This window comes from Callithrix jacchus, chromosome 21 (assembly GCF_049354715.1).
Source record: "Callithrix jacchus isolate 240 chromosome 21, calJac240_pri, whole genome shotgun sequence".
Classification (NCBI taxonomy): domain Eukaryota; kingdom Metazoa; phylum Chordata; class Mammalia; order Primates; family Cebidae; genus Callithrix; species Callithrix jacchus.
The window spans coordinates 42,221,889-42,234,787 of NC_133522.1; the positions used below are offsets into that span (position 1 = coordinate 42,221,889).

Here is a 12,899-nt window from a genome sequence, read left to right on the forward strand (position 1 = left end):
TGATGTTGTGGTTTGATTGTCGCCAGGCTGGAGTGCAGTGGCGCTATCTTGGCTCACTGCAACCTCCACCTCCCGAGTTCAAGTGATTCCCTTGCTTCAGCCTCCCCAGTAGCTGGGACTACAGGCACATGCCACCACGCCTGGCTAATTTTTTGTTTTTTTAGTAGAGACAGGGTTTCCCCATGTTGCCCAGGATGGTCTCAATCTCTTGACCTTGTGATTGGCCCGCTTTGGCCTCCCAAAGTGCTGGATTACAGGCGTGAGCCACCAAACCCAGATTTTTTTTTTTTTTTAATTGAGATGAAGTCTCACTCTGTCCCCCAGGCTGGAGTGCAGTGGTGCAATCTTGGCTCACTGTTACCTCCACCTCCCAGGTTCAAGCAATTCTCTGTCTCAGCCTCCTGAGTGAGTAGTGGGATTACAGGTGCCCGCCACCACACCCAACTAACTTTAGTATTTTTAGTAGAGACGGGGTTTCACCATCTTGGCCAGGGTGTTCTCAAAATCCTGACCTCAGGGGATCCACCTGCCTCGGCCTCCCAAAGCATTGGGATTACAGGTGTGAGCCACCATGCCCAACCTGATTCTCTTTCTGTTCTTGAAAATGAATGTCTATTAGAATCTCCCTGGGAGAAAGGTGTTTCTGGTTCTGGAATCTGGAGCTCAACAACATTGCTATGCCCAACTCTTTAGCCTGAGAGGGAGAAGAACGTTTTCGTGGGCATCGGGACCACCTGGAGGGCTGATGGAAACAGTTGTTGGTTCCCCTCCCCGCACCAATTCACTTCATTTCTAACAAGTTCCCAGATGGTGCTGATGTTGCTGGTCCCGGCACTGCACTTTGAGAACCACTGGCATAGCGAGTGCTTTTAGAATGGTAGAGTCAGAGCTCCAGCATTTTCCAGCTCTTCCTTGCTATTTCCAGTTTTGTTTTGTTTTTTGAGACAGAGTTTCGCTCTTGTTACCCAGGCTGGAGTGCAATGGCGAGATCTTTGCTCATCACAACCTCCGCCTCCTGGGTTCAAGCAATTCTCCTGCCTCCCGAGTAGCTGGGACCACAGGTGCACACCACCATGCCCAGCTTTCTTTTTAGTAGAAACAGGGTTTCACCATGTTGACCAGGATGGTCTCGATCTCTTGACCTCGTGATCCACCCGCCTCAGCCTCCCAAAGTGCTGGGATTATAGGTGTGAGCCACCATGCTATTTCCAGTTTTTTAATTCTGTAAGGATGATGCCTCATCCTCTATTTCCTTAGCTCTGCAGGCTTTCTTTGCACCTCATTCTGTTTTGTTATATTTGAGTGTATTTTTGTTGGTTCCTATACTTTTTTTTATTTTGAGACAGAGTCTCACTCTGTCACCCAGGCTGGAGTACGCCTACAACCACCACCTCCTGGGTTCAAACGATTCTTCTGCCTCAGCCTCCCAAGTAGCTGGGACTACAAGCGCCTGCCATCACACACAGCTAATTTTTTGTATTTTTAGTAGAGATGGGGTTTCAACATGTTGGCTAGGCTGGTCTCAAACTCCTGGCCTCAGGTGATCTTCCCACCCCAGCCTACCAAAGTGCTGGGATTATAAGCATGAGCCACCGCACCTGGCTGGTTCTTATGAAGCAGTAGAGCTTGAAGGACTCAGGAGGAATATCTTCTTTTATTGGGACATAATTTCTTTCGAACCAGATTTTTCTGCTGGGTGTTGCATTCTGCATGCCTTCCCAGAATGTTTGCAAGGTTGCCCAGTCACCTAAACTTTATCTTTATTATTATTATTATTATTTTTTGAGACAGAGTTTGCTCTTGTTGTCCAGGGTGGAGAGCAATGGTGCGATCTCCACCTCCCAGGTTCAAGCAATTCTCCTGCCTCAGCCTCCTGAGTAGCTGGGATTCCAGGCATGCGCCACCACACCCAGCTAATTTTGTATTTTTAGTAGAGACAGTGTTTCTCCACGTTGGCCAGGCTAGTCTCAAACTCCCAACCTCAGGTGATCTGCCCACCTCAGCCTCCCAAAGTGCTGGGATTACAGGCGTGAATCACCACGCCTGGCCTCAACTTTCCCTCTTTACTGCAACACGTGCAAGTGTCTCTCCTTAACCTATGCACACCACCCTGTGAACTACAGCCCAGGGTGATTCTTCAGTGACTCCCTGAGCCTTTTTTTTTTTTACATTTGAGACAGGGTCTTGCTTTGTTGCCCAGGCTGGAGCACAGTGGCACGATCATGGCTTACTGCAGCCTCACTAACCCTGAAGAATGGGGAAAGGGGCCCTAGAAGCACAGTGAGTTTGCCGTTTGAATAAATATCATGGACCCAAAGAGTGTGCAGAAAAGCGATTAGACAGAGAGAGAGAGAGAGACAGCTCCCACACTGTCCTGGGAAGGGACCCAGAGAGGGAATTCGTATAGGTAGGAGCAGCTGGAGTTTTAACACTTGAGTTATTCCCTCCCCACTCATGTTTATGTCCAATGAGAGAAGTTCTTTCAAACTTCCTCTGGAGTGATCTTTGATGTCAAATTGGCTGCTTGGTCCACAACTCTAAGTTACAGGGCCCCCTCCTCCCAGAGCTTTTGGCGGGGTTTTTTGGACAAAGGAGCCTCACCTGGCTTTCTCTACCTAGGCTGCATGCCAAAAATCCAGACAAATAACTTTACAGTTGAAACCCCTCTGGTTTCTGGATGGAGGCGTGGAGTCAGGAAACTCCTGCCTTTGAAACCATGCCCCTCTCAAACCCAGAAAGAGAAGTCACTCAATATCTCCTAAGTAAGCATTGCAGTCAGAAGCGGTAATGCTGTTTTTCCTTAGGGAATCAGTCAAGTATGGGAATGCTCAAGTTTCTTTTTCTTTTTTTTTTTTTTCCTTGAGACAGAGTCTCGCTCTGTCACCCAGGCTGGAGTGCAATGGCACTATCTCAGCTCACTGCAACTTCCGCCTCCCGGGTGCAAGCAATTCTCCTGCCTCAGCCTCCTGAATAGCTGGGACTGCATGCATGTGCCACCACACCCAGCTAATTTTTGTATTTTTCATAGAGATGGGGTTTCACTAAGTTGGCCAGCCTGGTCTCGAACTCCTGACCTCATGTTCCACCCACCTCAGCCTCCCAAAGTACTGGGATTATAGGCATGAGCCACTGCTCCCAGCCTCAAGTTTCTTTTATTTGGGGGAACAGAACTAAACAAGATGACCTGTTTCTAGTTCATCACAGTGTGCAGCTGTTTGTTTTCCTGACTTTCTGGTTTACAGTGACAGCTCCTCCAAGGGTGAGTTTAACTCTCACGGCTCTCACCCACTTTTTCATCTACTTGGGGTAGGGGGAGTCTGAATCCTACCTAGTCTGCATTTAACTTCCTCAGGCCAGATGGAGTGGCTCATGCCTGGAATCCCAGCACTTTGGGAGGCCAAGGCAGGCAGGTTGCTTGAGCCCAGAAGTTTGAGACCAGCCTGGGCAACATAGCAAGACCCTTGTCTACAAAAAATCTTAGATGGGGTTAGTGGTGCACACCTGTAGTCCCAGCTACTCAGAGGCTGAGGTTGGGAGGATTACTTGAACCCGGGAGGTCAAGGCTGCAGTGAGCCGTGATTGCGCCACTGCACTCCAGCCTGAGTGACAGGATGAGACCCTGTCTCAAAAAAAACTTAACAAGAAAAACTTCCCTCAGCCTACTTATATGTCACTGATTAAATCCAACATGCTCTTATTCATCTCAGGCCACAGCTCCTAAGACATTTTAATGGCTTCTTTTCTGGCTCTAAAAACATTTTAATGGCTTTCAGTAAGTTTCCTGAGTATCTCTTATACTCCGGCCTTCCTCTGCGGCCAAACTCCAGTCCTGTTAATGACGGGCAATCGCCCAGGAACCACAGAGCACTTTAGGCTGTGCCTGACAAAGTCACAGACAGGAAGTGCTTGAGGAAATGAGCCAATTCCTTTTATTTCTTCTTCCTCTTTTGTATCTAACCAATCCTTTTTGGATAAGTGTGTAACCCACTTCCTCTTTTGTCTCTAGCCAATCCTTTTTGGATAAGCATGAAGCCCACTTAGATGACCCTTAATTGTCAACGGCTGGTCAGAATGACATTTCTCATTCTTATGAGAAGGGCTGCCATTGGCCCTTATTGGATGGTCTGCCTAGCACCCTCCTCCAAAATATGATCTCCCACCCTCCCCCGGACTTCCTTCCCATGTTTGCAGCTGCAGCAGCCACAAGGTGACCTTGCTTCTGTTGACTGCTCCAGCTATAGGTCCTTCCTTTAAAAAGAACCAGTGGGATTGGATCAGAGCTGTTACTGTGCGTCCCACCCCATGTGCCTGAGAAGCAGAGGGAGCCAGCCATAGCCAGAGAAAAAGGCCAACCATCAAGAGGAGCATTTAGTACAGGCGCAGTGACTCATCCCTCCAATCCCAGCACTTTGGGAGGTCAAGGCAGGTGGATGGCTTGTGCTCAAGAGTTCGAGCATGGGTAACATGGTGATACCTTGTCTCTACAAAATAAATACAAAAATTAGCCGGATGTGATGGTACATGCCTGTAGTCCCAGTTCCTCAGGGAGCTGGGGCAGGAGGACCACTTGAGCCTGGGAGGTGGAAGCTACAGTGAGCCAGCCAGCCATGTTTGCATCACTGCACTCCAGTCTTGGTGACAAAGCAAGACGCTGTCTCAGAAAAAGAAAAAGAAAAAAAAAAGAATGGCCCTAAGATCATTCCTGATATCCTGAGTTCTCAGAGATGCTCCAAGATACCCCTGTAGCCTTAAAACATATTTTTCTTTTTCTTAGGCTACATTGAATTGGAGAGTTGTTGCTTGCAATCAAAAGGAACCTAACTAATAGAAGTGCATTAACGTGTGTGTGTGTGTGTGTGTGTGTGTGTTTCTGAGATGGAGTTTCACTCTTGTTGCCCAGGCTGGAGTGTAGTGGCAAGATCTCAACCCACTGCAACCTCTGCCTCTCAGGTTAAAGTGATTCTCCTGCCTCAGCTTCCTGAGTAGCAGGGATTACAGGCATGCACCACCATGCCCAGCTATTTTTTTTTTTTTTTTGTATTTTTAGTAGAGACAGGGTTTCTCCATGTTGGTCAGGCTGGTCTCGAACTCCCAACCTCAGGTGATCCACCTGCCTCAGCTTCTGAAGTACTGGGATTACTAGCATGAGCCACCTTGCATTAACATGTTTTACAGTATTGTGAAAGGAAAATAAGTCTTGGGGCCCCAAACTCACTAAGCTAAAGGGAAAAGTCAAGCTGGGAACTGCTTAGGGCAAACCTGCCTTCCATTCTATTCAAGGTCACCTCTCTGCTCACTGAGACAAATGCATATCTGTTTGCCTCATTTGGAAAGGCTAATCAGAAACTCAAATGAATGACACCATTTATCTCTTATCTGCCTATGACCTGGAAGTCCCCTCCATGCTTCCAGCTGTCCCACCTTTGCCTCAAGTTGTCCCACCTTTCTGGACTGAACCAATGTACATCTTACACATATTGATCGTTGTCTCATGTCTCCCTAAAATGTGTAAAACCAAGCTGTGCCCCTACCGTCTTGGGCATATGCTGTCAGAGTCATGGTTGCCCATTCTCAACCTTGGCAAAATAAACTTTCTAAATTAACTGAGACCTGTCTCAGATTCTGGGGGTTCAGAGTATGCTGTAGGAAAAAAAACAATTAGGCTTGGAATCAAAAGGAGAAAAAAAATCATGAATTGAAAATCTATGGCAAACTAGACCGTATGTCCTGCTTAATAATTTCCCAACATGGTTTTAGGTAATTCTCACTGTAGTCCTTTCCCTTCATTTTGTGTTACTATGATGGAATATCACAGACCAGGTAATGTATAAAGAAAGTAAATTTGCCTGGGCACAGTAGCTTATGCCAATAATCCCATAACTTTGGGAGGCCAAAGTGGGAGGATCATGTAAGGCCAGGAGTTCAAGGCCAGCCTGGACAACATAGAGAGACCCCATCTCTACAAAAAATAAATATTAATTAGGTATGGTCATGCCTACCTTTAGTACTACCTACTTAAGAAGTCGAGGTATGAGTATCACTTGTCCCCAGGAGTTTATGGCTGCAGTGAGCTATGATCATGCCACTTCACCGCAGCCTGAGCAACAGAATGAGACTCTGTCACCTGTCTTTAAAAAAAAAAAAAAAAGTAAGTTTATTTATCACAATTCTGGAGTCTGGGAAGTCCAAAAGCATGGCACTAGCATCTGGCAAAGGCCTACTGGTGTGTCCCTACCATGGCAGAAGGCAGAAGGGCAAGAGAATGCACACAAGGCGTAAGCTAAACTCATCCTTCTATCAGGAATCCACTCCCCTGATAAAGGTATTAATCCATTCATGATGGCAGAATCTTCACTCATGATCTTAAAGGTCCCACTTTGCAACCGTGTTGCCTTGGGGATTAAGTTTCTAATACATGACTTTAGGGGACACATTCAAACCACTGCATCCTTTAAGGTAGGAATCAATGTCATTTTTCAAATTAAGAAATAAAGGCTTGGAGAGGTTAATTGACTTGCTCAAGATCTCAGAGCTAAAGCCAGGATCATATCCAGGACTGACTACCAAGTCCTTTTGTCTCTAGTGCTTGGCAAGTCCAGCTTCACTGATGAGTCTAGAGACCAAGTAGTAACTCTCTTGGTGTAAAAACTAAGGGAGATGATTCATTTAACTTAAACACAAATTAGATTACACTTAAAGTGTAAGCCATATGGTTATTATTAATAAATCCCCAAGTTAGCCCCTATATGAACTTTTCCATAGAGAAATGAAATATGGTTTAAATGCAGCATATTTTAAATGGATTATCTCACGCAATGTGTTTTTGGTTTGTTTTGGTTTTGTTTTTTTTTTCTGAGACAGAGTCTTACTCTGCTGCCCAGGCTGGAGTGTAGTGACACATTTTCGACTCACTGCAACCTTCACCTCCCAGGTTCAAGTGATCCTCCTGCCTCAGCCTCTCAAGCAGCTGGGAGTACAAGTGCATGCCATCACGCCTGGCTAATACAATGTGTTTTTTAGGCACCAGAAGGAGCCAGTGGTTCCTTCCACATCAGCTTTTCTGTGATACATTTTTCTAGACTGTTTCATGTGTGGTACAACCACATGCAGTATCAGCTTTAGACTCCACCCTTTTTTTCCTTCACCTACTGAACTGCAACAAGGATTGTGACAGACCAAGAATCTGAATGAGGATGCAGTGTGGAGATGAAACAGGTGTCAATAACAAAGGTCAGTTGCAAAGTGGAGGAAGTATCAAATACAGAAATGCACAGGACTTCTCCACTCAGAAGAACATGGGGAGAGCAAAGGGAATGGATATTTTAGGGAAGGAAGCAGAAGCCAACAGAGAACCAGTGGTTACTATCAAGATGGGTGGAGCAGAACTTAGTTTATAAAAGACACTGACTTAGGCCTGGCACGGTGGCTCACGCCTGTAATCCTAGCACTTTGGGAGGCCGAGGTGGGTGGATCACTTGAGATCGGTCTGGGTGCACCAGCCTGAGCCAGATAATGTAGTGGGTTCTGATTTATAATGCCTTCTTTATTGTCAAGAGGGGTAAGGATTAAAGTTTGGATGTAAATTAAATTTGAAACACCTTACTTGGTTTGAGTATTAATATCCAAGGACCTGGCTCTTTCTGCATGTCTTAAACTGATGAACGCAGCTAAGTAGACTTTCAAGTGTGACAAGACAACTTGATCCAGGAAAGCAGATTTCTTGTCAGAATACTCAAATTTTTTTTTTTTTTTTTTTTTTTGAGATGGAGTCTCACTCTGTTGCCCTGGTCTGAACATTTCTAAAGGATGCTTGGGGGTTAAAAGGACCGAGGCCTCTGCAGAAATGACAGCCTTCATCCACAGGTGGCCCAGTCCGGATTGGGAGCCGCAGCTGGATGGGTCAGGGCCTGTGCTTAGGTGAGCTATACCTACCGCACACCCTCCAGGTGCGTCCTGCTCTGAAGCGGTCAGACTGGACCTTCCAGGTCCCAGCGCTCGAGAGGATAGCAGGCAGGGGCTGGGGTTTGTCTGGAGATAGGAATGCTTTCTAAGGTTGACGTCAAGGTCTCCTTCCTGAGCCAGAGACCACGTGACGAGGTCCGTCCAGGTAGAAAGGATCCCATCTCCCCGGTCGCCCAGGGTCGGAAACCTCAGGCCCGCGCGGGCTGAGGCAACTTAGCAGGGGTCCCAAGCCCGCCGCGCCCCCTGAGCCCCGAGCGTGTGTGGAGGACTTGGGCGTAGTCGAGAGGGAAAAGTTGGGGTGAACCAGGTGCAGCGCACCCTTCGAGGAGCCCCCACTTCTCCGTTTGTGTGAGTGATTCCAAAGCACCTCCGAGGCCCGATGCACGCGCGGACACCTTGGACTGGCACTGACCAATGTCTCCTCACATTAGGAGGAGGTCCCCAGGTGAGACCCCTAGTCGGGGGTCCCCAGGTGAGATGCAGACTCCGCCCCGCCCACCTGTACAAGACCTTCCCCGGAGCAGCTCGGCTGCAAAGCAACGCCTACGGCGGGAAGCTAAAGAAGATTCCGGCTCCCTCACTACTCGGCTGCTGCGACTGGAACCGCCCAGGTCGGCCGAGTGCCTCCCCAAACCCCGCTCCTAAGCCCGATGCCCCGCCCCCAAGCCGAACGTCCACCTTCAGCCCGCCCTTGAACCCGCCTCCATGCATCAGGCCTCGCCTTTCAGCCCAGCCCGGCCCTCCGAGTCCTCGCCCCCGCACCTATGGCCCACCTCCATGCCCCGCCCATTATCCCGCCTCCATGCGTCAGGCTCCGCCTTCCAACGTTGTCCGGCCCGCCAAGGCCCCGCCCCCGTACCCATGACCCACCTCCAGGCCCCGCCCTCGATCCTGCCTCCAAGCGGCAGGCACCATCTTCCAGTTCCGCCCCGCCCGCGGAAACCCCGCCCCCGCGCGCCTATGGCCCACCTGCAGGTCCGACCCCCCCCCTGGGCCCGCCTCCAGGCATCCGGCCCCGCCTTCGAGTCACGCCCCGAGCGTAAAGGCCCCGCCTCCAAGCTCCGCCCCGACGCCGTGGTAGGGACTAGCCGCCGCCGCTGGTTCTCGGGCGCCGTGCTTCCTAGGCGGTTCTGGCTCCTGGCCGCGCCGCAGCCCCTATCCAGTCTCTTCCGCAGACGGGCGGGCTCCTCCGCGCCGCACGTGGGCGCGCCCGCCAACAGGGCCGCTGCTGCGGGTAAGTAGTGCTCGCGCCCTGCCCGGCGTCCACCCCTCAGCCGCTGGGCGAAGCCGGGGAAGCCGGGTGTCGCCTCCCCGCCGTCCGCGAGCCTTTCCCGGGGTCCAGAGGGCTCGGGCGGCGCCGTAGGGCAGCCCGCGGTGCAGGTGGCTTCCAGGCGCGCGGCCCGGGCCCGCGGCGCGCGCTGCTGCAGTGCGGGGGCGGGGAGCTCGGGGCTGGAGACCCGGAGTGCAGCGGGGAGGCTGGGTGGGGTCCCCTCGACTTACCCGATCCTCGCGCGGAGGATGTGCGTCCAGCCACGCCCTCGCCGAGCGGGGAGGCAGGTGCAGGTCAGGTGGGTCGCGGCCCCTGCGCCCTCCTGGGGCTGGCCCACAGCGAGACGCGCAGCCTTTGTTTGCTCGTGCGGTCCTGGCTGGGGACGCGGACCTGACTGAAGGCTTTCCTGGTCGGGGAAGACCCCAGTCTTCCAACTCGTTCGCAGGAGAGGGGATCCGGGCGCTCTGCCGGCCTGGCCCCTGCGCCCTGCAGCGTTCCCGGCTGCTGGCGGGGACTGTTACCCGCAGGTGTTGCCTTACACTCGCGACCGCAGCCCTGCATTTGGGAAGACGTTGCTAGATTTTTTGGTTAGAGTGATGGAATACTGTCCCCTCCGCCCCCCAGGCCTACTACCATTAGGTGGCTTAAATTTTTTCGAGTACAATTTAATTACCACTGTGAAAGATCAAATTCAAATCAGTGTGTCTCAGAGTCGATGAGACCCGTTGGTGATGAATGTTTTTGTGCTGTAAGCTAAGGGTCATTATCAATTTTATTACTAATGGTTCATATCTATTATTTGTTGCTAAATGTTTTTGCTTTTGTGTAGGGTCACTGCGTCCTCATTTTCATCGAACTCAGAAATATTCCTTCATGTAAACATATTTACAGTGAACTTTTTTGGGATCTGGCTATTGGTTTTTCACTCGAACTTGTTTCTTTTTCTTTATTATTATTATTATTTTGTAGAGACGGAGGTCTCACTATGTTGCCCAGTCTAGTCTCAACTCCTGGGCTCAAGCAATTCTTCCACCTCAGCCTATTAAAGTGCTGGGATTACAGGCATGAGCCGCAGCTCCCAACCCTGAATGTGGTTTTGTATGAAGTTAAAAATGGGTAAAGTGAGAGATTTCTTGCTGACATTTTCGATTGTAAGGTGTGTGTATCTATCTGCTCAGATACATTTCTTCTGTGATTACTTCTTTGAGTGTCTAGTTATTTATAGGCTATATAACTCTGTCAGTTTTACCAAACTCTTCAATCTCTCACAAGATAGATGTTCAGGATAGATTGCAGGATCAGTGGCAAAAGAGCTATTTAAGGACTGAACCAATAATTTTCTCACTAGCATATTGTAATGGAGACCCTGTACTGCCTCACTGACCTGAGCTCGAATCTGGTTCTGCTAGCCGCTGAGTGTGTGACCTGGGCAATTTTCCGAATGGCGTGACTTCCAGTATCCTCATCTTGGGGCTAATACCCATCTCACAGGACTCTTGTGTTGCATGAAAGAAATGGATGCGTAAGGCCAGGTGCATTTACTAAAGTCTGTAATCCCAGCACTTTGGGAGGCTGAGGTGGCTGACTCCTGACCTGAGGTCAGGAGTTAGAGACCAGCCTGGCCAATGTGGTGAAACCCCTTCTCTACCAAAAATACGAAAAAAAAAAAAAAATAGCCAGGTGTGTGGTGGGCACCTGTAATCCCAGCTACTTGGGAGACTAAGGCAGGAGAATCGCTTGAGCCTGGAGGCGTAGATTGCAGTGAGCCAGAATCATGCCATTGCACTCCAGCCTGGGCAACAAGAGCAAGACTCCATCTCAAAACAAATAAATAAATAAAAATAAGAAAGAAAAAGAAATAACATGCATAAATGGTGAATTTACCAAGCTCACCCAGAAGACTCGCTTGGTAGCATACCACAGGCTCTGTATTTTGAAATAAAGGCGCTTGCATGAATGAGTGTTTCCAGACTTCCCACCTGTGCTGGCAGTTACACCAAATAGCACTTTCTTCATATGGCCAACCATAACATTGAGCTGCTCCAGTTACCTGCTCTTACCTGGCTGATGCCCTCCTTGCCATGAGCAGTGGTGTCCCTTGCTACCCCACCTCCTAAATACACACCTTATCATCAATACACTCCTTATGACCGTTCTCCTCCCATAACCTCTGGACTTTGAGGACTCCTCTGCAGATGGCTGAGTTTTCTCTTGCTACCATCAGACTCTGTCACTTTGTCCACCCTCTGTCACACATGTATGCCACACTAAACTGAAGGGATGTGTTTAGGTGTTTCCACTTTTATCAGGCTATGGACCATGCAAGTAGGGATCTTGTCTTATTTATGTTTCTTTCCCCCATGTTTAGACACTCAGTAGAGTGAAGAGACTGCCCCACTGGAGTATTTGGAGTATTGTGGTGGTTTAGAGATGCTGGATTTCAGAACTGAATTTTCTGGGGGAAAAAAAAAAGTATGGACTGTTTCGATATACCAATTTTTTACCATCTTTTCCTTAATATTTTCAAAACGTGTGAAATCACTTATTTCAGAAAAAGGGACAGGCCTTCCCAGGAATGAGTAGGCAGTCTTATTATGTGGGTGGGTGTGCAAGGTGCAGTATATTTTTGCAGAGGGGCACGCATATGCAGAGGCTCTGTGGCGGGATGGGTCTGGCCTGGGATTTGTAGGGTGCAATGAGAAGTGGGTAGAATCTTGTAAGCTGGAAAAGGGGTTGTTTGGTTTTATTTGAAGCTTTTTTTTTTTTTTTTTTTTTTTTTTTAAAGACAGAGTCTTGCTCTGTTGCCCAGGGTGGAGTGCAGTGGCATGATCTCAGCTCACTGAAACTTCCACCTCCCAGATTCAAGGGATTCTCCTACCTCAGCCTCCCAAGTAGTTGGGATCACAGGCATGTGCTACCACTCCTAGCTAGTTTTTGTACTTTTAACCGAGACAGGGTTTCACCATGTTGGCTAGGCTGATCTCAAACTCCTGAACTCAGGTGATCCACCCGCCTTGGCCGCCCAAAGTGCTGGGATTACAGGCATGAGCCACTGTGCCTGGCCTTATTTTAGGCCTTATGGAAACAATTTGAAACATGGCAGTTGTATGCATTATGTTTTAACTTGGAGCACTGTGTGTAAAGGCGCTGGAAAGGGGCAAGTGTGGGAGAATCATTGGAACGCTTCTGCAGACTTGCAGGGAACAGGCAGCCTGCACAGCGGGGCAGTGGAGACAGAGAGCAATTGAGTCAACAGGTATTTAGGAAGAAGAGGCAAACGGGACTGGGGTTGAGCATGGCAGGTGAAGAGAAGGAAGAGTCTAGAATGATTCCGCAGATGAAGGGGCTACTTCTCAGAAGGGAAAGACTGGAGAAGGAGCATGTTGAGCAGATGGAATTAAGAATTTAGGTTTTTTGTTTGTTTTTTATTATTTTTTGGGACAAAGTCTTGCTATGTTGCCAGGCTGGGAGTGCAATGGCATGATCCCAGCTCACTGCAACCTCCACCTCCCGGGTTCAAGTGATTCTCCTGCCTCAGCTTCCTGAGTAGCTGGGATTACAGGCACCCACCACCATGCCCAGCTGATTTTTGTATTTTTAGTAGAGATGGGTTTCACCATGTTGGCCAGGCTGATCTCGAACTCCTGACCTCATGATCCACCCACCT

The 12,899-nt window shown here is 49.1% G+C and overlaps 2 protein-coding genes across 9 annotated transcripts in view; both read left to right on the forward strand.

Annotated features, from left to right (window-relative positions):
• Nucleotides 1-7,784: 7,784 nt before the first annotated feature.
• LOC128930368 (uncharacterized) lies at nucleotides 7,785-8,944 on the forward strand. Its single transcript, XM_054249021.2, has 2 exons — nucleotides 7,785-7,917; nucleotides 8,394-8,944. Exons 1-2 carry the CDS (start codon nucleotides 7,896-7,898, stop codon nucleotides 8,825-8,827), a joined length of 456 nt encoding a protein of 151 aa, XP_054104996.2. The 5' UTR covers nucleotides 7,785-7,895; the 3' UTR covers nucleotides 8,828-8,944.
• An 89-nt stretch (nucleotides 8,945-9,033) lies between these two features.
• The window catches only part of DOP1B (DOP1 leucine zipper like protein B), a 115,434-nt gene continuing 111,568 nt past the window's right edge, over nucleotides 9,034-12,899 (forward strand). For all 8 annotated transcript variants that reach the window (XR_001908649.4, XR_013530616.1, XR_013530617.1 and 5 more), the window contains exon 1: nucleotides 9,034-9,196. The gene's annotated coding sequence lies outside the window, so the exon portion shown is untranslated. The remainder of the gene's footprint in view (nucleotides 9,197-12,899) is intronic.